Source organism: Anoplopoma fimbria, chromosome 6 (assembly GCF_027596085.1).
Source record: "Anoplopoma fimbria isolate UVic2021 breed Golden Eagle Sablefish chromosome 6, Afim_UVic_2022, whole genome shotgun sequence".
In the NCBI taxonomy this organism is placed as follows: domain Eukaryota; kingdom Metazoa; phylum Chordata; class Actinopteri; order Perciformes; family Anoplopomatidae; genus Anoplopoma; species Anoplopoma fimbria.
The window spans coordinates 106,098-132,909 of record NC_072454.1 but is presented as its reverse complement, the minus strand read 5'-3'; the positions used below and the strand labels follow the sequence as shown (position 1 = coordinate 132,909).

Sequence of the window (26,812 nt, the reverse complement as noted above, 5' to 3'; positions counted from 1 at the left end):
AGAAGAAGCAGTAGAACACAGTAGAACCAGTAGAAACACAGAAGAAGCAGTAGAACACAGTAGAACCAGTAGAAACACAGTAGAACCAGTATAGCTTCAGAAGTAGCTTTGGACTCTCACGGTCCTGGTTTTGTCCACAGTGGAGCGGACAGGAAGAAGGAGGTCAGCAGCCAGCGATCTCAGATGGAGGAGATCCAGGAACGTGAGGAGCCTCCTCACCCAAAGGACCCGTCCCCCTCTCCCTCCTCCCCCCACCCTCCCCAGACCCCCACGACCCCCAGACCCCTACGACCCCCAGACCCTCCAGCAGCAGAGACCAGCCCAGTCTGCTGACAGCAGTAAAGGCCACGTTCCTCCCAAAAGGTTCCACTTTGTTAAACCTTTGGCTGTGTCTGACCTCACTTCCTGCTAACGCTGCTCTGACATCACTTAACCCCGCCCCTGAGGACCCACAGTCCTCATCGACCAGTTCAGGTACAGGTGCTGCTGATTGGCTGAACACACCTGATCCAGCTAATCAGGAACAGAAGGAAGACAAGCAGGACTGTGGCTCCTCAGGATCAGCCTAGAGTGACCTTTTGGGGATCCTTGAGTCTCCAGAGTTCTCCTTGAGTGGTCAGAGGCCTCTGGAGACTCCAGGAGAACTCTGGAGATCCTGGACCCCCCTTATGACCCTCTATCCTCACTGCTGGTATAAAGCTCAGGCTGGGCTGTGTGTTTTAACTACTAACATTTCCTTCTTCTAGCTTCTCCTCCTGAATCTTCTCCAGGAGGCTCTGGGGCCTCCTTACTCCTGGTCCTCACTGACTCCTCATAACTCTTTGCTGGTAGAAAGCTCAGGCTGGGCTGCCTTCCATCAAAACCACTAACCTGTTCTGCTCCCAGCTTCACCTGAGGACCTCTTCTCTTCTTCTTCCTCCTCTTGCTCCTCCTGCTCTTCCTCTTGCTCCTCCTCCTCCTGCTCCTTTTCCTCCTCCTGCTCCTGCTCCTTTTCCTCCTCCTGATCCTAATCCTCCTCCTCCTCCTCCTCCAGCAGCTCACTAACCTCTTCCTGGCTTGTGTTGGTTTCTATGGAGATATTGAAGATCATGTGATTTGATGATGAGTGGTTGGTTTCCATGGAGATGAGGAACAACAAAGATAAACCAGTAGATTTGACATCAGGTCCTCAGTCCTGTGATGACTGGTCACCATCTCACCTGGGTTTACTTAGACATAGGGTATGTTAGACATTTAGAATACCAAAAGCTCTTATATATTATACAATTAAATGATTACATTTTAAATGAAGTATGTTAGACATTTAGAATACCAAAGACAGCTCTTATATATTATAAAATGTAATTATTATCCGCATTTCAAATATGTAATTATGAAATTATCAACATCATTGAAAGCATGATTGTTCTCTTGCAACATAATAATAATTATTTAACTAGAACGTTACCTTGAATAAACAGTAAACATTGTAAGTGGACCCAGGAAAGATGGCCGCCATCACATCACATCTACTGTCAGATCTTAACAGGACCATCAGCTCTTCAGTTCTAACGTCTCCTGGTTATTAGAATTATAATCATTATTATTAGAATTATAATTGTTATTATTAGAATTATAATTATCACAACAAGCTTCAAAATACACTAAAATAAATAAGGAATCAGTCAGAGATGAAATACACGAAGCTGATCTGTAGATAAATCAAGATGAAGCTCAACGATGTGACTGATACTGTGTGTGTGTGTGTGTGTGTGTGTCTGTGTGTCTATGTGATCAGGGGCCCCGGTGGGAAGCGGTCCTCGGGTATGGAGCGTTCTCAGAGTAGCACCTGGGACTCTTCAGAGGAAAACAGGAACAAACTGGTGAAAGCTGCTTCCACCTCCAAGCTGCTCGCCAAGGTGGTCAAGACCTCTGACAGGTACAAGTACCACTGAATACTGCCTCCGCTATATTATATACAGCGGGTAATATAAGTATTGAACACATCATCATCTTTCTAAGTAAATATATTTCTAAAGGTGCTATTGACATGAAATTTCACCAGATGTCGGTAACAACCCAAGTAATCCATACATACAAAGAAAACCAAACAAATAAGTTCAGAAATTAAGTTATGTGTAATACAATGGAATGACAGGGAAAAAGTATTGAACACATGAAGAAAGGGAGGTGCAAAAAGGCATGGAAAGCCAAGACACCAGCTGAAATCTATCAGTAATTAGAAAGCAATCCTGCCCCTTGTCAGTGCAAATGAATATCAGCTGGTTCAGTCCCAACTGATGGCCTATAAAAAGGTGTCTCACTACCAAGGTGTCACACAAGAAACATCTCATGATGGGTAAAAGCAAAGAGCTCTCTCAAGACCTTCACAACCTTATTGTTGCAGAACATACTGATGGCATTGGTTACAGAAGGATTTCTAAACTTCTGAATGTTCCAGTGAGCACTGTTGGGGCCATAATCCGGAAGTGGAAAGAACATCATTTCACCATAAACCGGCCACGACCAGGTGCTCCTCGCAAGATTTCTGACAGAGGAGTGAAAATAATTATCAGAAGAGTTGTCCAAGAGCCAAGGAGCACTAGTGTAGAGCTTCAGAAAGACCTGGAATCAGCAGGGACAATTGTTTCAAAGAAAACAATAAGTAATGCACTCATTACATTACATTACATTACATTACAGTCATTTAGCAGACGCTTTTATCCAAAGCGACTTACAGGAAGTGTATTCAACATAGGTATTCAAGAGAACTACTAGTCACCAGAAGTCATCAGTGCATCTCCTTTCTTAAACAAGCATCTAAGAGCATAAACCAGAGCAAAAGTACAGAAATAAACTAATATGAATACAATAAGTGAAACAGACTAATATAAATACAATAAGTGCTACGAGGAAGGCTCCGGGTAGTACTTCCTGAAGAGGTGAGTTTTCAGCCTGCGCCTAAAGATGGGCAGCGACTCTGCTGTCCTGACGTCAGTGGGGAGTTCATTCCACCACTGAGGGGCCAGGACAGAAAAAAGCTGTGACCGGGTGGATCGGCCGCAGGGACCTCTGAGCGACGGGGCAACCAATCGCCCCGAGGCAGCAGAGAGGAGTGGTGGGGGGGTGTAGGGCTTGACCAAGGCCTGGAGATAGGAAGGAGCTGTTCCTTTCACTGCCCTGTAGGCTAGCACCAGAGTCTTAAACTGGATGCGAGCTCTTACAGGGAGCCAGTGTAGAGAACGGAGAAGGGAAGTTGTGTGAGAGAACTTGGGGCGATTGAACACCAGACGTGCTGCAGCTTTCTGGACAAGCTCCAGGGGTCTGATGGCCGACGCCGGGGCTCCGGCAAGTAGTGAGTTGCAGTAGTCCAGGCGGGAGATGACCAGAGCCTGGATGAGCACCTGCACCGTCTCCTCAGTGAGGAAGGGGCGAATCCTCCTGATGTTGTAGAGGAGGAATCTGCAGGAGCGTGTGATCGATGCAATGTTTGCTGAGAACGACAGTTGGTCGTCCAGGGTCACACCCAGATTCCTCACAGTCCGAGTTGGCGTCACCACGGCATCATCAATGGTGATGGACAGGTCTCGGTGCGGGCAACCCTTCCCCGGGAGGAACAGTAGCTCGGTTTTATCCAGGTTGAGCTTCAGGTGGTGTGTCGCCACTCAACCGCTGTGGCCTGTTTGCACGCTCACCACGCAAGACTCCATTGCTGAAGAAAAAGCATGTCAATCTTGTTTAAAGTTTGCTGCACAACATTTAGACAAGCCTGTGAAATACTGGGAGAATATAGTCTGGTCAGATGAGACCAACATTGAACTCTTTGGATGCCATAATACACACCATGTTTGGAGGTCAAATGGCACTGCACATCACCCCAAAAACACCAGACCAACAGTGAAGTTTGGAGGTGGAACATCATGGTGTGGGGCTGTTTTTCAGCATACGGCACTGGCAAACTTCATATAATTGAAGGAAGGATGAATGGAAAAATGTACCGAGACATTCTTGATAAAAATCTGCTGCCATCTAGCAGGATGATGAAGATGAAACGAGGGTGGACATTTCAGCAAGACAATGATCCCAAACACACAGCCAAGGAAACTCTCCATTGGTTTCAGAGAAAGAAAATAAAGCTGCTAGAATGGCCCAGCCAATCACCTGACCTGAATCCAATAGAAACTCTATGGAAAGAACTAAAGATCAGAGTTCATAGAAGAGGCCCACGGAACCTTCAAGATCTGAAGACTGTTTGTGTGGAAGAATGGGCCAAAATCACACCTGAGCAATGCATGCCACTAGTTTCTCCATACAGGAGGCGTCTTGAAGCTGTCATCACCAACAAAGGCTTCTGTACCAAGTATTAAATACATTTCAGTAAGCGTGTTCAATACTTTTTCCCTGTGTCATTCCATTTTATTACACATAACTTAATTTCTGAACGTATTTGTTTGGTGTTCTTTGTATGTATGGGTTACTTGGGTTGTTACCGACATCTGGTGAACATTTCATGTCAATAGCACCTTTAGAAATATATTTACTGAGAACAATGGTGACGTGTTCAATACTTATTTTACCCGCTGTATATATAATGTTCATAATGTGTATTCTTAATGTTAATGTTTATATTTAATGTTACTGTTTATATTTAATGTTCATAATGTTTATATTTAATGTTAATATTTATAATTAATGTTAATACTGTTTATAATTAATGTTTATATTTAATGTTAATGTTTTATATTTAATGTTAACTACTGAGATGTTTGATTTTTTTCTTCTTCTGTCTTGTTTCAGACACAAAGAGCCGGTGATCAGTCAAGGTAAATACATATTCATATTAATACGTTGTTCATCATCATCATCATCATCATCATTATTATCATCATCATCATGTGCAGCAGTCTGCAGAAAGCCTCTAGAATGTTTCTGCAGGACTTTTGATTCCTGCAGGTCTTTCATGTCGTAGTGGATGAGATCATCAGCTGTCTTTGGGCTGAACTCAGATTACTGGGGATCTCTTTTAAATTGATAATAAATCACCATAGCTACCTCTGCTGCTACGGACAGATCACAGGAAACATGAAAACCATGGTTCCTGATCAGGTTCAATGTGAAACAATGAAATGAAGACAATTAAAGCTGCTTTTGGATTTCATTAAGTTTCCTGACAGGATTCCACTTCTACTCTTATTGATACTCCTATCGATTGGTTCTGTCTCCTGATAATATATTGGATCTAAATTGTTCCAAAGTACCGATGAAAGAACTTCAATACCTGTTTAATAGCAGGATCTGGTCCCCATCCCGGCTGTCCATGCCTTTACTCTTTAATCATTATAATTCTGTTATTTAGAATAACATGAGGCGACTAAAAAAACATTTATCCACACTCATAATTACAAATGCATCATTTCAGTCACACCTGAGCTACTGTTCTTCTCTCCGTCTGAACTTTATCTGCATCACATTTTAAACATCTTTTGTGAAGAATAATGGCCACACTTATTTATAGCCTTGCTTTAATATTTGTAGTTTATTTCTTGTGATTCTATTGTTAAGTAATGAGTTCTGACGATGTTTGAAACAAACATCTAGTCACCTTCACATGAAAGAGGGATTTTGGACAGAAGTCAGGAGACACAAAGAGACAGACTCAACCTGCTTCATGGTCTCTGCTCCTCCTCTTGTTGTTTGGGTTCTTGTTGTGTTGTTTGTGTTGTTGTTGAGTGATAATGTCTTTGTTTCAAACCAGCCAAAATGTCGACTCGAGAGAAAAACAGCCAAGCTGGTAAGTCCTGACGAGGCATGAGAGCGAGCTTACAGCTAACACGCTAACAGCAGCTGAATAAGTGCTTCCTATTTCTGCTCTGGACCAATCACGTCTCTCTTTCTCTCTCTTTCACTCTCTGCCCTTATGTCCAGCTTTAATCACCTACCAATCAGGTGATGTCACACCTGTCTGTGGCTCCGCCCCCTGCTGTTGTTTACCTCTATATGAGGTCGAACAGGTGCAACCAAAACTTTATTAACCTGCTTGATGAGAGAGAGAGATTATTTAAAGACCAATCAGTCGTACAAACAGACGCCCGGCCGACTCGGATTAAAGAAATGTTCGCTCTTTTAACGTGAGTGAGTCTATGGAAGGTAAACAACGACGCAGCCGACCCGTTCTCACTCTTGATGCCTCAAACGCCGTGGCTCGGTCGGTGCTCCTGGCCGAAAGCATGGGAATCAACCCACCGGGCTTTCAAAACACACCACGCCCTAATTAGATGCACAGAGCAGCGGACGTAGTAGTGAGAGTGGAGGGGTCAAACCAACACAGGACGCCTGTTCTGAAACCGTTGTTTGTGGGTTTGGGTCCCGCCTGAAACTAAAAGTAATTGTTAGCACTGTTGTCACATGACTCATGTGAGTTGCTAGTCATGTGACTTGTTTGTCAATCACATGTCACATAAGTTGTTACCTGGCGTGTCATAGTTTAAAGATTTGGAGGACCGGACAAGTGTGGGTATTTGATGCTTTGGGGGGAGAAGGTGTTGACAACGCAGGTGTTTCTTTACAATCTGCTTCGCCTACATGCCATCTACACTCTTCACCTGTCCCTCACCTGCTTCACCTGTCCCTCACCTGTTCTTCACCTGTCCCTCACCTGCTTCACCTTTCCCTGACCTGCTTCACCTGTCCCTGACCTGTTTTTCACCTGTCCCTCACCTGCTTCATCTGTCCCTCACCTGTTCTTCATCTGTCCCTCACCTGTTCTTCACCTATCCCTCACCTGCTTCACCTGTCCCTGACCTGTTTTTCACCTGTCTCTCACCTGCTTCATCTGTCCCTCACCTGCTTCACCTGCTCTTCATCTGTCCTCACCTGTTCTTCACTGGTCCCTCACCTGCTTCATCTGTCCGTCACCTGTTCTTCACCGGTCCCTCACCTGCTTCTTCACCTGTCTGACTGATGTTTCATTTGCTACATATATAAATTGAATGCTGTAACGGATTTATTTGGACTGATTATCAAAGTGTGACCTAATCTTCTCACAGATCTGTCATTATCAGTGTGTCTGTAGTCTGATCAGTAAAATATATGTTAGAGGCCTACTGGGCCCCGTTAGATCTGTGTACAGAGCCCCTGTTTGAGATGACTGTTCACAGTAATTATATTAAGACATTTTAGTATTGATCTTATCTTAACCAAATCAAATTCAATGATATAAAAAACCACCACAGATATATAAAGACCACCACATAGAGACACAAAACAACCACAAAGATATAAAGACTACAAAGAGACAAAAAACAACCACAAAGATATAAAGACGACTACAAAGAGACGCAAAACAACCACAGAGATATAAAGACGACTACAAAGAGACGCAAAACCACCACAGATATATAAAGACCACCACATAGAGACACAAAACAACCACAAAGATATAAAGACTACAAAGAGACAAAAAACAACCACAAAGATATACAAAAGACGCAAAACAACCACAGAGATATACAAAGAGACAAAGAGACAAAACAACCACAGAGATATAAAGACGACTACAAAGAGACAAAACAACCACAGAGATATAAAGACGACTACAAAGAGACAAAACAACCACAGAGATATAAAGACGACTACAAAGAGACAAAACAACCACAGAGATATATACAAAGAGACAAAACAACCACAGAGATATAAAGACGACTACAAAGAGACAAAACAACCACAGAGATATAAAGACGACTACAAAGAGACAAAACAACCACAGAGATATAAAGACGACTACAAAGAGACACAAAACAACCACAAAGATATAAAGACGACTACAAAGAGACACAAAACAACCAGAGATATAAAGAGACACAAAACAACCACAGAGATATAAAGACGAATACAAAGAGACAAAAAACAACCACAAAGATATTAAGACGACCACAAAGAAATGAAAAAACAACCACAAAGACTCAAAACAACCAAAAAGAGACAAAACACAGAATGACAACGAAGAGACACACATCGTCCACAGAGAGACAAAACGCGACTGTATTGTTTGTAGTTATTTTGGATCTCTTTCAGTTTTGGGCTGGTTGTGTCGTAATCTCTCCATGATATCAGCTGATTTGTCTTATCAGTCTTTAACCTCTCCTATGCTTTGATTATAGTTATTTCCACAATGAATCTTTGTTCTCCAACAAGTTTGCGTGTCTTTGTGTTTCTGTCTGCCGTTTCAGAGGGGAACCACATTAAGATGTTCATGCGTGGTCGACCGATCACCATGTTCATCCCTTCAGATGTGGAGAACTACGAAGATGTTCGTACAGAACTACCTTCAGAAAGACTCAAGCTGGAATGGGTGTATCCTTCAGTCCGTACACATGAGGCACTGTAACACAGTAGCATGAATAGAACTAAACACAATAACAATTTATATTGCTTGATATTTGTTAGCTAAAGTTATAAAATGACATGCTGCAGTTGTAGTAGGGGATTGAAGTAAAGCTTAAAGGAGAATTTGTATGTGAGGTTTAAAATCCTTAGTAGATATTTAGGAAACCTTCAGTAGATCTTAAGTGAAACTCAAGAGATCTTAAGTAGATCAACAGTAGATTTTCAGTAAACCTTGAGTAGGTCATCAGTAGAATTTTAGGAAACCTTCTGTAAATCATCAGTAGATCATCAGTACATCTTTATTACAACTCAAGTAGATCTTTAGATCATCAGTAGATATTTAGTAAACCCTCAGTAGATCATCAGTAGGTCTTAAGTACAACTCAAGTAGATCATTATTAGATCATTAGAAGGTCATCAGTAGATATTTGGTAGATCTTTAGTACATCTTCAGTAGATCCATTGTGAATCTCCAGGAGATCTTAAGTAGATCATCAGTAGATATTTAGTAAAGCTTCAGTAGATCATTAGTAGATCAATGTTAGATCTTTAGTAAAGCTTCAGTAGATCATTAGTAGATCATTGTTAGATCTTTAGTAAAGCTTCAGTAGATCATTAGTAGATCATTGTTAGATCTTTAGTAAAGCTTCAGTAGATCATTAGTAGATCTTCAGTACATATCCAGGTGTTTTCCAGGTGCTTCTTTGACTTCCTGCAGGTATGGTTACCGCGGCAGAGACTGCAGAGCAAACATTTACCTCCTTCCAACCGGAGAAATCGTTTACTTCATTGCCTCCGTCGTCGTTCTGTTTAACTACGAAGAACGAACTCAGAGACATTACCTCGGACACACTGACTGTGTCAAGTGGTGAGAAAAACACTGTGTGTGTGTGTGTGTGTGTGTGTGTGTGTGTGTGTGTGTGTGTGTGTGTGTGTGTGTGTGTGTGTGTGTGTGTGTGTGTGTGTGTGTGTGTGTGTGTGTGTGTGTGTGTGTGTGTGTGTGGAAAGTATTCAGACCCCTTTAAATTTTTCACCCTTTGTTTCATTGCAGCCGTTTGCTAAAATCGAAAAAGTTCATTTTTTTTCGCATTAATGTACACTCAGCAACCCATCTTGACATAAAAAAACAGAAATGTAGAAATTTTTGCAAATTTATTAAAAAAGAGAAACTGAAATATCACATGGTCATAAGTATTCAGACCCTTTGCTCAGTATTGAGTAGAAGCACCCTTTTGAGCTAGTACAGCCATGAGTCTTCTTGGGAATGATGCAACAAGTTTCTCACACCTGGATTTGGGGATCCTCTGCCATTCTTCCTTGCAGATCCTCTCCAGTTCTGTCAGGTTGGATGGTGAACGTTGGTGGACAGCCATTTTCAGGTCTCTCCAGAGATGCTCAATTGGGTTTAGGTCAGGGCTCTGGCTGGGCCAGTCAAGAATGGTCACAGACTTGTTCCGAAGCCACTCCTTTGTTATTTTAGCTGTGTGCTTCGGGTCATTGTCTTGTTGGAAGGTGAACCTTCGGCCCAGTCTGAGGTCCTGAGCACTCTGGAGGAGGTTTTCTTCCAGGATATCTCTGTACTTGGCCGCATTCATCTTTCCTTCAATTGCAACCAGTCGTCCTGTCCCTGCAGCTGAAAAACACCCCCATAGCATGATGCTGCCACCACCATGTTTCACTGTTGGGATTGTATTGGGCAGGTGATGAGCAGTGCCTGGTTTTCTCCACACATACCGCTTAGAATTAACGCCAAAAAGTTCAATCTTGGTCTCATCAGACCAGAGAATCTTATTTCTCATAGTTTGGGAGTCCTCCATGTGTTTTTTGGCAAACTCTATGCGGGCTTTCATATGTCTTGCACTGAGGAGAGGCTTCCGTCGGGCCACTCTGCCATAAAGCCCCGACTGGTGGAGGGCTGCAGTGATAGTTGACTTTGTGGAACTTTCTCCCATCTCCCTACTGCATCTCTGGAGCTCAGCCACAGTGATCTTTGGGTTCTTCTTTACCTCTCTCACCAAGGCTCTTCTCCCATGATTGCTCAGTTTGGCTGGACGGCCAGGTCTAGGAAGAGTTCTGGTCATCCCATACTTCTTCCATTTAAGGATTATGGAGGCCACTGTGCTCTTAGGAACCTTGAGTGCTGCAGAAATTCTTCTGTAACCTTGGCCAGATCTGTGCCTTGCCACAATTCTGTCTCTGAGCTCCTTGGGCAGTTCCTTCGACCTCATGATTCTCATTTGTTCTGACATGCACTGTGAGCTGTAAGGTCTTATATAGACAGGTGTGTGCCTTTCCTAATCAAGTCCAATCAGTTTAATTAAACACAGCTGGACTCCAATGAAGGAGTAGAACCATCTCAAGGAGGATCAGAAGAAATGGACAGCATGTGAGTTAAATATGAGTGTCACAGCAAAGGGTCTGAATACTTATGACCATGTGATATTTCAGTTTTTCTTTTTTAATAAATTTGCAAAAATTTCTACATTTCTGTTTTTTTCTGTCAAGATGGGTTGCTGAGTGTACATTAATGCGAAAAAAAATGAACTTTTTCGATTTTAGCAAATGGCTGCAATGAAACAAAGAGTGAAAAATTTAAAGGGGTCTGAATACTTTCCGTACCCACTGTATGTATGTATGTATATATATATGTGTATGTATGTATATATATATATGTGTGTATATATATATGTATATATATATATATATATGTATATGTACATATGTATATATATATAATATATATATATATATATGTATATTTTATATATGTGTATATATGTATATATATATATGTGTATATATGTATATATATGTATATTGTATATATAATGTATATATATATATATGTGTATATATATGTGTATATATATATGGATATATATATATGGATATATATATATATATGATATATATATATATATGGATATATATGTATGGATATATATATATGGATATATATTTAACTACATGCTGTCCATTTCTTCTGATCCTCCTTGAGATGGTTCTATCCTTCATTGGAGTCCAGCTGTGTTTAATTAAACTGATTGGACTTGATTAGGAAAAGGCATACACCTGTCTATATAAGACCTTACAGCTCACAGTGCATGTCAGAACAAATGAGAATCATGAGGTCGAAGGAACTGCTCAAGGAGCTCAGAGACAGAATTGTGGCAAGGTATAGATCTGGCCAAGGTTACAAAAGAATTTCTGCAGTATATAAGGCTATATAAGCACAGTGGCCTATATAATCCTATAATATATAGCAAGTATAATATGACCAGAACTCTTCCTAGACCTATGTATAGCCCAACTGAGCATATCGTGGGAGAAGATGGTGAGATATGTATAGAACCCAAAGATCACTGTATATGAGCTCCAGAGATGCAGTAGGGAGATGGGAGAATGTTCCACAAAGTCAACTATCACTGCAGCCCTCCACCAGTCGGGGCTTTATGGCAGAGTATATAAGCCTCTATCATGTAGATATGTAATATATGTAAAATATACATGGAGGACTCCCAAACTATGATAAATAAGATTATCTGGTATGATGAGATAGATTGAACTTATGGCGTTATATATATATGTGTATATGTATATAAACCAGGCACTGCTCATCACCTGCCCAATACAATAACAGTGTATATGGTGGTGGCAGCATCATATATGGGGGTGTTTTTCAGCTGCAGGGACAGGATACTGGTTGCAATAGGAAAGATGAATGTATATATGTACATAGATATCCTGGAAGAAAATATAGAGTGTATAGGATCAGATATATATATATACCTTAACAAGACAATGATATAAGCACATAGCTATGTATAACAAAGGAGTATGTATATATACATAGTCTGTGACCATTCTTGACTGGTATATGTATATAAATATATGAGCATATATGTATATATAATATGGCTGTCCACCAACGTTACCATATACCTATACAGAACTATAGGATCTGCAAGGAAGATATGGCAGAGGATATATATATATGTGTATATGTGATAAATATATGTTGCATATTCCCAATAATATATGTGTATAGCTATATATGCTTATATCAATACTGTATATTATATACCATGTGATATTTGTATTATATTTGTATATGTATATATATATTTCTATATTTTCTGTCAATATGTGTATGTATATATATATATGAGTGTATATGTATATATATATATGTATATTTATATTTTATATATGTGTATATGAAACATATAGAGTGAAAAATTTAAATATATATATATCCGTATATATAACCCTAGCAGCACTACCAGCTGGTCTGTGGGTCGTGACCTCATGTCTCTCTCTCTCCCAGTCTCGCCATCCATCCTGATAAGATCCGGATTGCTACAGGACAGATTGCAGGAGTGGACAAAGATGGACGGGTAAGGACAAACACAATTTTATATTTTAGCAAAAATGCGACTGAAACTAAATCGAACTTGACTCTTTGGTGTGTTCAGGCGCTGCAGCCTCACGTTCGTATCTGGGACAGCGTCAGTCTCTCCACTCTGCAGGTGGTCGGGTTGGGAACGTTCGAACGAGGTGTCGGTTCTCTGGCTTTCTCCAAAGCTGTGAGTATCACCCATTGAACAGATCTTTGTTGTTATGGACATATTCACACCCAAATGTCCATCTTTGTGTCTCTGTCAGGACTCCGGTCAGCACCTGAGTGTTATTGACGACTGCAACGATCACATGTTGACAGTTTGGGATTGGCAGAAGAAGTCCAAGATCGCTGAGATCAAGGTGAGCAATCGCTCTCTTATTACTGCTTAAAACAGTAATGTGATTTTAAATGAATGGTGTTTTTGATTCTTTTTTGATTCATGTCTATATATTTTCCTGAAGTGTACCACAGTTTCGCTGTAAAACATATTAGTTTTCTTCCACTGAGCTGGTTCTCACTGGTCTCTGACTGGTTGTAACTGGTGTGTTTCAGACCACTAACGAGGTGGTCCTGGCCGTGGAGTTCCACCCTACAGACCCCAACACCATCGTCACCTGTGGCAAGTCCCACATCTTCTTCTGGACGTGGGCCGGGAACTCGCTGGCTCGTAAACAGGGAATCTTTGGGGTGAGGACATCTTATTATTTTCTTATTTACATTTTTAACAAACACATTAATATGTACATCATACAACGTCCTCTGTCCCAAGACCCTCACGTCATAAAAGGAAAAACTCCCCGAAAAAAAACCTTTGAAAGGAAAACCAAAGGAAGGAACCTCAGAGACCAAGAGAGGAGGGATCCCTCTATCAGGATGGACAGACGTGGGATAGATGTCATGTCAACAACATCATCAAATATGAACATAGTCTATCCATATGACAGAAATGATACATGAACATTGCTCAACATACATGTGTGCTTTATCTGTTCCCAAAACAGAATATTAATTTATACTAGAAAATTTCACAAGAAATTTTGACTGTGTGGCTTCTACTGCCCAAAGACGTTGCATATATTAACAGTTCTGAGACAGCTGTATCACTGAGGTTCATTTAGGGTTAGTTTGGGGTTCATTTGAGGTACATTTGAAAAGAAACGTGAGTCCAATCGGCAACATATTATTATCAACAGAGAGAAAAGACTCTGCCGCGATCGCATTGATATAATTTATCTAGTCCCAGTCTTAAATCCGGGTCTACCTCTGTAGTCCCAGTCTTAAATCCTGGTCCAACTCTCTAGTCCCAGTTTTAAATCCTGGTCTACCTCTGTAGTGGGGCGGCTGTGGCACACCAGGTAGAGCGCTCGTCCCTTAACCACAAGGTCGGTGGTTCGAACCCCTCTACAGTCAACATGCCGAGGTGTCCTTGAGCGAGACACCTAACCCCCAGTTCTTAGCAGCCCACTGCTCCTCCGGGATGGTTAGATGCAGAGAATTGTAATTTCCCCATTGTGGGACTAATAAAGGCTTAATTATTATTATTATTAGTCCCAGTCTTAAATCCTGGTCCAAATCTCTAGTCCCAGTCTTAAATCCTGGTCTACCTATGTAGTCCCAGTCTTAAGTCCTGGTCTAACTCTGACCCTGTTTTTGTCCTGTTCTCAGAAATACGAGAAGCCGAAGTTCGTTCAGTGTCTGGCGTTCCTTAGTTCTGGAGACATCCTGACCGGAGACTCTGGAGGGGTCCTGCTGGTCTGGACCAGGAGCTCTGCTGAGACCCCCACTGGGAAGGGACCCAAAGGTGAGTATTTAATTAATTACCCAGAATCCCAATTAAAAAATACCAAGGTATAAACTAGTCTTCCTAGGGTCTGTGAAAAATACACCATGTAAAAAAATATGCAATTTAAAATCCAAAGCAAGAAAAAGGAACAAATGGAAACTTCAACCAAAAAACAACAAATCAATAGCAATAAAACTACTGATGACAATAACAGCAAAATAACAAGTACCTACACCTTTAAATCATATGTAACAGCAGCACTATTTAACAAAGTTACATTTAAAACCAAAAAAGTTCATCATTAATGATAAGAAAGCAAAATGTCTTATTTGGACACAGGTTTCAGATATTTCTTTAAACTCTTTTTAAAAACATTTTATTTGTTAAATGTGTTTGGTGTGATGGCAAACCATTCCAATTTAGCATTTCTCTGAACACAACAGTACGTTGCCTGGCATGCGATTTAGAAACAGGAAGTGAAAAAAAGCCTCTTGATGCATGGCTAGTAATAAAGTAATGGAAATTACTACCTTCTGAAAATTGATGGTACTGGACATGAAGGAAGGCATTTAGACAATTAAATATTTTTTATTTTCTGATGATGTTGGCTCTTCCAGATCTTTTCTGGACTAACTGTATTTTTTCCAAGTCTTCATTTGACCATAATGCAGGAAATATTCCTAGTGAGTGAGAAGTAGTGTTTGAATGCATTGTTTTGGTAAAAATGTTGCTCACCTCTATATAACCAGCAGACCTCTCCCCATTACTGTGACAGATTATCCAATCTGCTGTCTACTATAATTCCTCTCTGTACAGACACGTGGTTCTGTTGTTTATGTCCACAATTTGACCCAAATACAACACCTTTTGTTTGTCAAGAACTAACTGGTTGCCCTCATTACAACGGATTGTAATCCCCTGTCCAATGATCTAGATAGTTCTCCAGCTGAAGCTGCTGGTAAATATAGTGTTGTATCAAATGCATACAGAACAAGAGGAAGGCCATGGGTATAAATGGAGAATACATTAGTAAATAAGACCTGAGGCAAATTTGTAATATGTGATAATGGGCTATACAAAATATATTGAATTGAATTGAATTGAATTAATGTTACCAAGCAGCTTCCTTGTGGTACACCGGATTGTAAATCTTTCCCATTAGACAAAGTACCATTCTAAAATACATATTTTTTTCTGTTAGACAAATAACTGTTAAAGCAGCAAATAGTAATATTTTACATTACATTACAGTCATTTAGCAGACGCTTTTATCCAAAGCGACTTACAATAAGTGTATTCAACATAGGTATTCAAGAGAACTACTAGTCACCAGAAGTCATCAGTGCATCTCCTTTCTTAAACAAGCATCTAAGAGCAGAAACCAGAGCAGAAGTACAGAAACAAACTAATATGAATACAATAAGTGAAACAAACTAATATGAATACAATAAGTGAAACAGACTAATATAAATACAATAAGTGCTACGAGGAAGGCTCAGGGTAGTACTTCTTGATGAGGTGAGTTTAAAGATGGGCAGTGACTCTGCTGTCCTGACGTCAGTGGGGAGTTCATTCCACCACTGTGGGGTCAGCAAAGTGGGGGGGGGATGTAGGGCTTGACCAAGGCCTGGAGATAGGAAGGAGCTGTTCCTCTCACTGCCCTGTAGGCACCAGAGTCTGTAACTGGATGCTCTTACAGGGAGCCAGTGTAGAGAACGGAGAAGGGAAGTTGTGTGGGAGAACTTGGGTCATTGAACACCAGACGAGCTGCAGCTTTCTGGACGAGCTCCAGAGGTCTGATGGCCGACGCCGGGGCTCCAGTAGTGAGTTGCAGTAGTCCAGGCGGGAGATGACCAGAGCCTGTAGAGCACCTGCACCGTCTCCTCAGGGAGGAAGGGGAGAATCCTCCTGATGTTGTAGAGGAGGAATCTGCAGGAGCGTGTGACCGATTTTAGTTCAGTTCTACTACAAAAACTGCATTAAAGTCTAGTGACACTGCCACTAAGTTGCATTGTTGTTGTCCAGTGTCCTTTCATAAGGCATGCTAGAAGTCAGGAGATTAATTATAAAAACAAACACAGAATTGGTTCACAAACCATCTTTTCCAGCAGTTTGCTAAGAAGCTAAAGATGTTGCAATGGGTTATGTGTTTTAAGTTGATAATTATCATTTCACTTGTTTAATATTTACTTTATTTAATTCAGATTTCTAGGAGGAACTGTTTTGTTTTTTTTACATTTATCCAAATCTGCATTCATGTGATGGGGTGTGATTCATAGTAAACATTTCTTGTTTCAGTTAAAATACTTAATTAATGAAAAATATATATTTATATGTCATGTGGTTTTGTTAGAAATGAGTCTCACACTTTACTAGAAGATCAATCCTGATAGATGTTAAGACTTCATTTAACAGTCCCATCTCAGCTGAGAAACACATGATATCCACACTGGAGATTAAAACATGTTTCATTCACAGAAACCAACAAAAACATAGTAGAAACAGTTAGACTTGTGTTAACTTTGTCTAAGATCTAAAGCGATCCTGACCTGAGATCAGTTTAACACTCTGTGTATGTGCTGGCCCAGTTTCAATACTGGTTGTTGAACTGGTTTAGATTTGCCATGTTCATATTCAGATCAGAGTCGGCGTTACACACAGTTAGACATTAAAGAGTTAAAGTAATAAACACACACAATCTGACTCCAGCAACACATTTGTTCAAACAGGAAGAGAAAGAATCCTGAAGAAACAGGAAGTGTTTTGTGTGTGATCTGCTGCCCTCTGCTGCTCTCTGCTGGTTGTTGTTTGAACTGCAGAGAGATTGAGAAAACACATCAGAAGAGTCCTGAAACATGTGGACTCAAATATTTAGTGTGCTTTCAGTTTCTATGTCATCACTGCAGCCTGATACAGCCCCCTTTTACAGTACAGGTGTGACTTACCTGTGTGTGTGTGTGTGTGTGTGTGTGTGTGTGTGTGTGTGTGTGTGTGTGTGTGTGTGTGTGTGTGTGTGTGTGTGTGTGTGTGTAGCGTTTCAGATCAGTCGGCAGGTCAAAGGTCATGAAGGCAGTGTGTTCTGTGTGTGTGAAATGAGGAGCGGCACTCTGCTGACCGGAGGAGGGAAAGACCGGAAAATCATCCTGTGGGACCACGAACTGAGAGCGGACCGAGACATCGAGGTCACTCACACACACACTCACACTCACACACTCAGCCTTGTACTTCATTGACAGAATGCATTCCTCTCACCATAACCTTAACCATCACAATGACTGATCCCGACCCTGATCCCAGGCCTAACTAAGCCTTATTCTAACGTGATCCTTAACCAGGTCTGAACCCTCAAACAGGACGTTGAAGGTGTGTCCCAGAGTGAGAACCACCCAAATCGTCCTCACTTTTAAAAAAGTCCTCCCTCTGAGGGTCTGAAACTCAAATTAGTTCTCACAAGGATATCAAACCCGTTACACACACACACACACACACACACACACACACACACACACACACACACACACACACACAGTCAGCTCTTTTCTGAGTTAAAGAATACTTTATTATCTGTGTTCATGTCATTACAGTACATTACAGTCATTTAGCAGACGCTTTTATCCAAAGTGACTTACAATCAGTAGTATGTCACCTGACTGAGGTCACATGACCGTTTGTCTCCAGGTGCCGGATCAGTACGGAACCATCAGAGCAGTGTCTGAGGGGAAGGGGGACGAGTTTCTGGTGGGGACGTCTCGTAACTTTGTCCTCAGAGGAACCTTCAATGACGGCTTCCAGGTGGAGGTCCAGGTGAGACCGCGTCCTGACTTGCTGAGTGAAGGAATTATTGGTCGTGAATTTGTTCCACTTACTCTGGTGGTTCAACTGCAAGAGACAAAAACGCAGGTTTGAGAGCGAGGAGCTGCCATTTGTCTCCATAAGCTGAAGAAGAAATGCTGTATGGGAAATGACTTATAACAGCAGGATGATGAAGTGAACGCTCGTTGATGTGTTCAGGGTCTTCAGTATGTCTTGTGATGTGTTCAGGGTCTTCAGTATGTCTTGTGATGTGTTCAGGGTCTTCAGTATGTCTTGTGATGTGTTCAGGGTCTTCAGTATGTCTTGTGATGTGTTCAGGGTCTTCAGTATGTCTTGTGATGTGTTCAGGGTCTTCAGTATGTCTTGTGATGTGTTCAGGGTCACACAGATGAGCTGTGGGGTTTGGCCTCTCACCCGTCCAAAGGGATGTTTCTGACATGTGCTCAGGACCGGCTGGTCTTCGCCTGGAGCTCAGTGGATCACAGCCTCCAATGGAGCCGCCAGCTGGAGGTAAGGGGACGATGGACGGATGAATGTGGGACGATGGACGGATGAATGTGGGACGATGGACGGCTGAATGTGGGACGATGGACGGCTGAATGTGGGACGATGGACGGATGAATGTGGGACGATGGACGGCTGAATATGGGACGATGGACGGATGAATGTGGGACGATGGACGGATGAATGTGGGACGATGGACGGATGAATGTGGGACGATGGACGGATGAATGTGGGACGATGGACGGATGAATGTGGGACGATGGACGGATGAATGTGGGACGGATGATTGACAGCTCTGTCTCTCTCTCTCAGGAACACGGACACTGTGCAGACTTCCATCCCAGCGGAGCTGTGGTCGCCATAGGGACACACTCTGGAAAGTCAGTAAAGACCTTTTATGGAACCCTGTCTTTTCTTTTCTAGACCCTGAGACTTTTTGTCTGGAGACATGGTCTCTCTGTCTCATGATGGTCTGTCTGTCTCATGGTGGTCTAACCTGTCTCATGGTGGTCTGTCTGTCTCATGGTGGTCTAACCTGTCTCATGATGGTCTGTCTGTCTCATGGTGGTCTAACCTGTCTCATGGTGGTCTGTCTGTCTCATGGTGGTCTGTCTGTCTCATGGTGGTCTGTCTGTCTCATGGTGGTCTGTCTGTCTCATGGTGGTCTGTCTGTCTCATGGTGGTCTAACCTGTCTCATGGTGGTCTGTCTGTCTCATGGTGGTCTAACCTGTCTCATGGTGGTCTGTCTGTCTCATGGTGGTCTAACCTGTCTCAGGTGGTCTGTCTGTCTCATGGTGGTCTAACCTGTCTCATGGTGGTCTGTCTGTCTCATGGTGGTCTAACCTATCTCATGGTGGTCTGTCTGTCTCAGGTGGTACGTCCTGGACGCGGAGACCACAGACCTGGTGGGGATCCACACTGACGGGAACGAGCAGCTGTCCCTGATGCGTTTCTCTGTAGGTGGGTGAAGTCTTAAGAAACCAGCTGGACTGTTTCCATGACAACATTGTGAGATGAGTGAAATACATTACCCAGAATGCTCCTCATTGTGTTATAGATGGCAGCCTGTTGGCTGTTGGATCCCATGACAGCTTTATATACCTCTACACCGTCTCAGAGAAAGGACGCAAGTACAGCCGCTATGGGAAGTGTACGGTAAGACTGTTTGTTTTGACGGAGTCTAACTGTCCATGTTTTCACTTCCTGTTTACTTTTTCTGAGTCTTCCTCATGACTGAACCACTGAACCTGGTTTGTAGTGTCCTCTGTTCATTAATAGTTCACTTTATCTATTAAAGTAAGCTTTTATTAAAGTTCACTATATTATTAATCAGTATAATGTTTACATTAATAGTTCACTTTATTATTAATCAGTATAATGTTTACATTAATAGTTCACTTTATTATTAATCAGTATAACGTTTACATTAATAGTTCACTTTATTATTAATCAGTATAATGTTTACATTAATAGTTCACTTTATTATTAATCAGTATAATGTTTACATTAATTTACATTAATAGTTCACTATATTATTAATCAGTATAACGTTTACATTAATAGTTCACTTTATTATTAATCAGTATAATGTTTACATTAATAGTTCACTTTATTATTAATCAGTATAACGTTTACATTAATAGTTCACTTTATTATTAATCAGTATAATGTTTACATTAATAGTTCACTATATTATTAATCAGTATAATGTTTACATTAATAGTTCACTTTATTATTAATAGTTAATACATTAATAGTTCACTTTATTATTAATCAGTATAACGTTTACATTAATAGTTCACTTTATTATTAATCAGTATAATGTTTACATTAATAGTTCACTTTATTATTAATCAGTATAATGTTTACATTAATAGTTCACTTTATTATTAATCAGTATAATGTTTACATTAATAGTTCACTATATTATTAATCAGTATAATGTTTACATTAATAGTTCACTTTATTATTAATCAGTATAATGTTTACATTAATAGTTCACTTTATTATTAATCAGTATAATGTTTACATTAATAGTTCACTTTATTATTAATCAGTATAATGTTTACATTAATAGTTCACTTTATTATTAATCAGTATAACGTTTACATTAATAGTTCACTATATTATTAATCAGTATAACGTTTACATTAATAGTTCACTTTATTATTAATCAGTATAATGTTTACATTAATAGTTCACTTTATTATTAATCAGTATGACGTTTACATTAATAGTTCACTATATTATTAATCAGTATAACGTTTATGTATTAGTCTGTTGGTATTTATCACAGATAATATTCAATCAATAAAACTTGTATCACTTAGATCTGTCACAATCAAAGGTGATTTCCATGTATCCGTTGTGGGACAGTGTTGAACCTATAAACTGTATATAAGACGTGGACATAGAATCCACTGGTGCTAAAACAGAGTCAGTGTGTTCATCAGTTACCTGACTGTTTCCACAGGGACATTCCAGCTACATCACACACCTGGACTGGTCACCTGACAACAAATTCATCATGTCCAACTCTGGAGACTACGAGATCCTCTACTGTAAGTACTGATATACTTCACTACTGTAGTACTGTGTAGTTGTAGTAGTGTTGTGTAATCACAGTTGTTTTTCAGGGGACGTTCCAAACGGTTGTAAACTGATCAGAAATCGTTCCGAGTGTAAAGACATCGACTGGGCGACCTACACCTGCGTACTGGGATACCACGTGTTTGGTTAGTACACCTACCCGGTACACTTACTACACCTGTACACCTACTACACTTACTACACCTGTACACCTACTACACTTAGTACACCTGTACACCTACTACACTTACTACACCTGTACACCTACTACACTTACTACACCTGTACACCTACTACACTTAGTACACCTGTACACCTACTACACTTACTACACTGTACTACACCTGTACACTACTACACTTACTACTACACTGTACACCTTACACTACACCTGTACACCTACTACACTTACTACACCTGTACACCTACTACACTTACTACACCTGTACACCTACTACACTTACTACACCTGTACACCTACTACACTTACTACACCTGTACACCTACTGTACACTACTACACTTAGTACACCTGTACACCTGTACACCTACACCTGTACACCTACTACACTTAGTACACCTGTACACCTACTACACTTACTACACCTGTACACCTACTACACTTAGTACACCTGTACACCTAGTACACTTAGTACACTGTATTTCAGCTTGTAAAGCTCTGCTGATAAATAAATGAATAAAACAAGAGTAATGACTCAAACATGTGACTCACCAGTTTCATCCAACGTACTTCTCTCGGTTTGTGTCTTCAGGTGTGTGGCCCGAGGGTTCAGATGGCACCGACATCAACGCTCTGATCCGATCTCACAACAGGAAGGTGATCGCTCTGGCTGACGACTTCTGTAAAGTTCACCTGTTTGCCTACCCATGCTCCACCCCCAAGGTGAGACACACACACACACACCTTTCTATTCATCTTTATCATATGAATGAGTTCTTGCGATCAGAGAGTCCAATAAGAGAATCCTAGTTGTGGCCCAGGTTCTAGTTGAACCAGGATCTGGAATCTCTAGACACCTATTGATTCGATTCAATTCTACGATTCGACTATAAAACGATTATTGATTCATCTTGATGCATCACAATTTGTAAATACATGATTCATTTTTCTCACGGTGAATATCTGATATTTTTAAAACACTGCATATTTGTAATGATTCATTATCTAATTTTCTTCCATTATCTTTTATTAATTCAATAATAGTAACAAACAGCAGAGATATGTGAACTGGAGGGTTACATTTCAAACCACTGCAAAGAGAAAATAAATAACATTTTTCCTGTAGCAGCATCCTCATAATGCAATGAGCATTCAGCTCTCATCCATAAATAACGCTTTCTGGAACATGTGGTAAAACTAAACATACAGTGATGAAGTGCACGGTTACAGTGACACCAGATTCTTTGGTACCGGATGTCTACTAATAGATTAATAATTTCCTCAGTGGTTCCATGACTTTAGCTTTGGTTCCGTTGGAGCCCATCGCTGTGTCCGTTAAAACATTGAGATGAAGTTTGTTTCTCGGTTCCAAAGTGCCCATAGTAGCGCCTAGAGTAGGGGGCGCAAATCCTCACCAAAAAAGATGCATTCTCCTCGGTGCTTCACTCCGTTTTTCCGAGTTGGGTGGAAGAAGGTGCTTCAATACATTATCTTAAAGCCAGGGAGTGACGGTCGGATCGTAACGATATTCAGCTGCTCAAGCCCAGCCGCCTTCCCCAAAACGTAAACAAGATGCACGTGTATTATGTGTGTTGCATTCAGGGGCAGCGGTGAGGAACGGACAGCCTGGTGTCACAAAATTGTTACATGCGATCATAACGTTCATAATTGAGTTTTCAATTTCCCATTATTCAGTTTTCTGCATCAAGTCATAATCGTTCAAGAGAGAATCGCAATGCATCTAAAAATCTACTTTTTCCACCATCCCATAGTTGTAGTGGGCTCCAGTTGTAGTGGGCTCCAGTTGTAGTGGGCTCCAGTTGTAGTGGGCTCCAGTTGTACCGGGCTCCAGTTGTACCGGGCTCCAGTTGTACCGGGCTCCAGTTGTACCGGGCTCCAGTTGTACTTCTTTCAGTATTTAATCACTTCAAACCAAAATACATCGGCCAGTTTTTCACTACAGAAGTGAGGATAACTTTTCCAGAACATTTAACAACAGAAAACTGGAGCCTTAGTTCAGCCCAGAGATCAGTCATTAAATAATCTGTTTTTGCGTCCACAGGCTCCCAGCCATAAGTACAGCGCCCACAGCAGTCATGTGACCAACGTCAGCTTCCTGTATAACGACAGTCACCTGATCTCCACTGGGGGAAAGGACACCAGCATCATGCAGTGGCGTTTGGTGGAAAAGTCTTCGCTCTCTCTCACCGACGGCCTCTTATCTAACTCCGCCCCCCAGCGGGCAGACCCCATTTTTGCACCGCCTACTCCCGCAGTAGCCACGCCCACACAGGACCTCGTCCTTCCTCCCACGGCCAATGGAACCCAAGAACCCTACCCGGACACTCCGCCCCCTACAAAGCTACCCACACCTACCTCCGAGTTAACCCCGCCCCATTCTGTGTCGACCCCGCCCCCCTCAGACAGCACAGTGAGTCTGAAGGACAGCCTGGAGCCGAGTGACGACACTGCCACGCCCAGTGACGAGGGGCTGCCCCCCCTCACCCCCCCCTCATAGACAGACAGCGTTGGGGTGTGTGTGTGTCTGTGTGAGAATGTTGGTTCAGCTGTCTTTGTGAGGACTAGGCTGAGTTTAACACCTTGTGAGGACATTTTTACAAAGACATTTTGTTTGTTCCTCACTCTGTGTTGGACCTTTTAAATTTCAGGGTTCAGACGGAGTCTTAAGGTTGGAATCAGGTTTACATTCAGTTTCTGTGGGAGGGGTTAGGCTTGTAGCTACTAATGGTTAAGAAAGAGTTAATACAATATGATTTTTAACTCCGAAAGGACACGGATGAAACACATATTGATATCATTCAATGTGACTAACTCTTTTGGAGGACATCTGTGGTGTCCATCCAGAATAATGGCTTTAGAACTGTAGTGAGAATCATCATGTTCTTAAGTTTCTGCTGATCACAGATCATTCAGCAGACGTTTAGTATATCCGTATACGTCTGCTAAAGTTCCACTTAATGTGAAAAAATAAAATCAAGAATTCTCAGTGGTCCAGGTGTAAAGGTTGCTTTCAGGGGCGAGGGCATGCGTTGTCAAGGAGGGTCGCCAGGAGTATAGAAGTACAACAGTGCGTGTCTGTGTGTGTGTGTATGTGTGTATGTGCGTGTGCTGGGACTCAAACCTGTGGCCCCAGTGTCACAAGTTTTTTCTCATCAATCAGTTTAATCAGACGTGATGTCACAGTTTGAAACACCTGGAGAATCTGATTTACCTGAGGAGAGACTGGAAGAGGAGCAATTACCTGCCACACCTGGACATTTACTCTTATTCTTTTAACAGTTTTAAAACCTCATCGTGGTCCAGATGTGCGTTCTAGTTGTGTGCCACAAGCAGAGAGCAGAGGACAGACCTGGAACAGGTGTGAACGGTTTGCTATCGGCTCACTTCTTCTCCTCCAATAAGAGTAGAGCAGTTGAACAGAAAGTGAAAAGTCTTCAATTTTTCTTTTAGAAATTTGGTTTAAAAATTATTTGGATATAAAATACGGACTAACAATGTTTTATTAGTGTCTTATTATGAAAAATACCTTTAACCATTTTTGATTGAGTTTCTAATGAATATTGATCAAAGCAATCACGTACAATGAGCTGAACACCATACAATCACGTAATAACAGTCAAGTTTCATTCACTCATTTTACTCCACTTTGTTGCACTTTTATTTAGTTTAACTGCCAAACTCAATACTTAATTACAATAATTAATAACATTACAATGATTAAATTGAATAGTTCTGACTGATGTTTCACAATAAAAGCCCTCCTGGGAAGAGACATTACCATGTGTAAAACGTCCAAGATATATGAAGTACACAGCGCAAACCAGAGAGAAGAGAGTAAAGTTAAAATGAACCCAACCGAAGAAGAGATGTCAACTACCACTCCCAAGGTGCATTTCACCCATCCAATAACACAGCTCCACATTCTGTTGTCTTAAATCTGTCAGCACCAGCCGACCCGATACGCTCTCAGAAACCCATTTCCTTGATCTGTATGGAGACCCTCTGACCTTCAACAGGTGAGCTTCAGTACAGAGTGTCAATAGAGGAAGTGATGTAAACGGGAAGTAAACAGAATGCAAACACGTGACATGGACCTCCAGAGTAAAAACTGTGACTCCACTGTTTTCTAATAGTCCGCAGTGAATCAGATGGAGACAGAGGATCTGTTTTTATATACTGCAGATATCTGTATATTTCTGTTCACCACCAGGGGCTACACTGTAAAAATCCCATTTACGCTCACATCTCTCAGCCAATCAGGTCACAGGAGAACCTGTCCCGATTGGCTGGATTCAGTGACTTACTGAATGACTGCTGATGATGTTTGTTTTTGTCTCTTCTGGACCATTTCTGTTCAAAATGTAATCTGAATGTCATGATGACGTCACTCTGGAGGGGGGCGGGGCCTTTCAGTGGAAGAAGGGGGTGTGGGTCATAAATGTTTTTGCCTTGTTAATACTCTTCATCTTTTCTACACTCGTCTCTCTGAAGGGATGGTATGGAGTTCGGGGACTCACTGGATGTCCCAGGAAGGACGGGGGGGGGGGGGGTCATGTGGGGATTTCTGGATTTAAGTGTTTATTTTACAGTGTTCAGTAACGACATTGATACCCATGATGATGATGATGACGATGTTCATGTGACTGTTTTGAGCCAATTTAGTCTTCTGTGATGCATTCCTGTCAGACGACAGAATGTACTGAAGATTTCAACAAAAAAATGCAAATAAATGTTTTCAAAACTGACTAGTCACCTAAAGTCTCCTTCTTGTTGCTGTTTCCGTGGCGATGTGGTGCTACAGGTGAATTCATCTCAGTCTGTAGTTTGGGCTCTGGCCTTCAGGTGTTGCGATAGATAGATAGATAGATAGATAGATAGATAGATAGATAGATAGATAGATAGATAGATATTGTTCTTACTCTTTCAAACCCGACCTGGAAAGCATTACAGTCAGTTCTCTTTGTTATAGTGTAATGCGCACCAGGTGCGTATTCTGAATTCATATCTGAATTTTCATAGTTCTTATCAAGTTTAGTCCGCAAAACAGATAAAGTTATTATTGTAGAGGATTTTAATTTTCATGTGTATAATGATAGCCTTAGTACTGCGTTTAGTTCATTGTTAGATTCTATTGGCTTCTGTCAGTGTGTACATA

The 26,812-nt window shown here is 41.2% G+C and overlaps 1 protein-coding gene across 5 annotated transcripts in view; it reads left to right on the top strand.

The window, feature by feature from the left end:
* LOC129091946 (echinoderm microtubule-associated protein-like 4) overlaps positions 1-26,201 on the top strand; it is a 34,018-nt gene extending 7,817 nt beyond the window's left edge. Inside the window, exons 4-25 of one of the 5 annotated variants that reach the window (XM_054599656.1) lie at positions 141-230; positions 265-363; positions 1,778-1,918; positions 4,777-4,802; positions 5,735-5,770; positions 8,208-8,331; positions 9,083-9,232; positions 12,692-12,761; positions 12,840-12,950; positions 13,030-13,125; positions 13,319-13,453; positions 14,432-14,567; positions 17,583-17,731; positions 18,228-18,353; positions 18,741-18,872; positions 19,179-19,246; positions 19,739-19,827; positions 19,925-20,022; positions 21,341-21,428; positions 21,504-21,602; positions 22,229-22,359; positions 23,699-26,201. In XM_054599656.1, the coding sequence (XP_054455631.1) occupies positions 141-230; positions 265-363; positions 1,778-1,918; positions 4,777-4,802; positions 5,735-5,770; positions 8,208-8,331; positions 9,083-9,232; positions 12,692-12,761; positions 12,840-12,950; positions 13,030-13,125; positions 13,319-13,453; positions 14,432-14,567; positions 17,583-17,731; positions 18,228-18,353; positions 18,741-18,872; positions 19,179-19,246; positions 19,739-19,827; positions 19,925-20,022; positions 21,341-21,428; positions 21,504-21,602; positions 22,229-22,359; positions 23,699-24,154 (2,650 nt within the window). In that variant the 3' untranslated portion in view covers positions 24,155-26,201. Of the gene's footprint in view, positions 1-140; positions 364-1,777; positions 1,919-4,776; positions 4,803-5,734; positions 5,771-8,207; positions 8,332-9,082; positions 9,233-12,691; positions 12,762-12,839; positions 12,951-13,029; positions 13,126-13,318; positions 13,454-14,431; positions 14,568-17,582; positions 17,732-18,227; positions 18,354-18,740; positions 18,873-19,178; positions 19,247-19,738; positions 19,828-19,924; positions 20,023-21,340; positions 21,429-21,503; positions 21,603-22,228; positions 22,360-23,698 lie in introns of all 5 variants that reach the window. The other 4 variants (XM_054599652.1, XM_054599654.1, XM_054599653.1 and 1 more) reach the window with 4 other exon arrangements.
* The last annotated feature ends 611 nt before the right edge of the window (positions 26,202-26,812 follow it).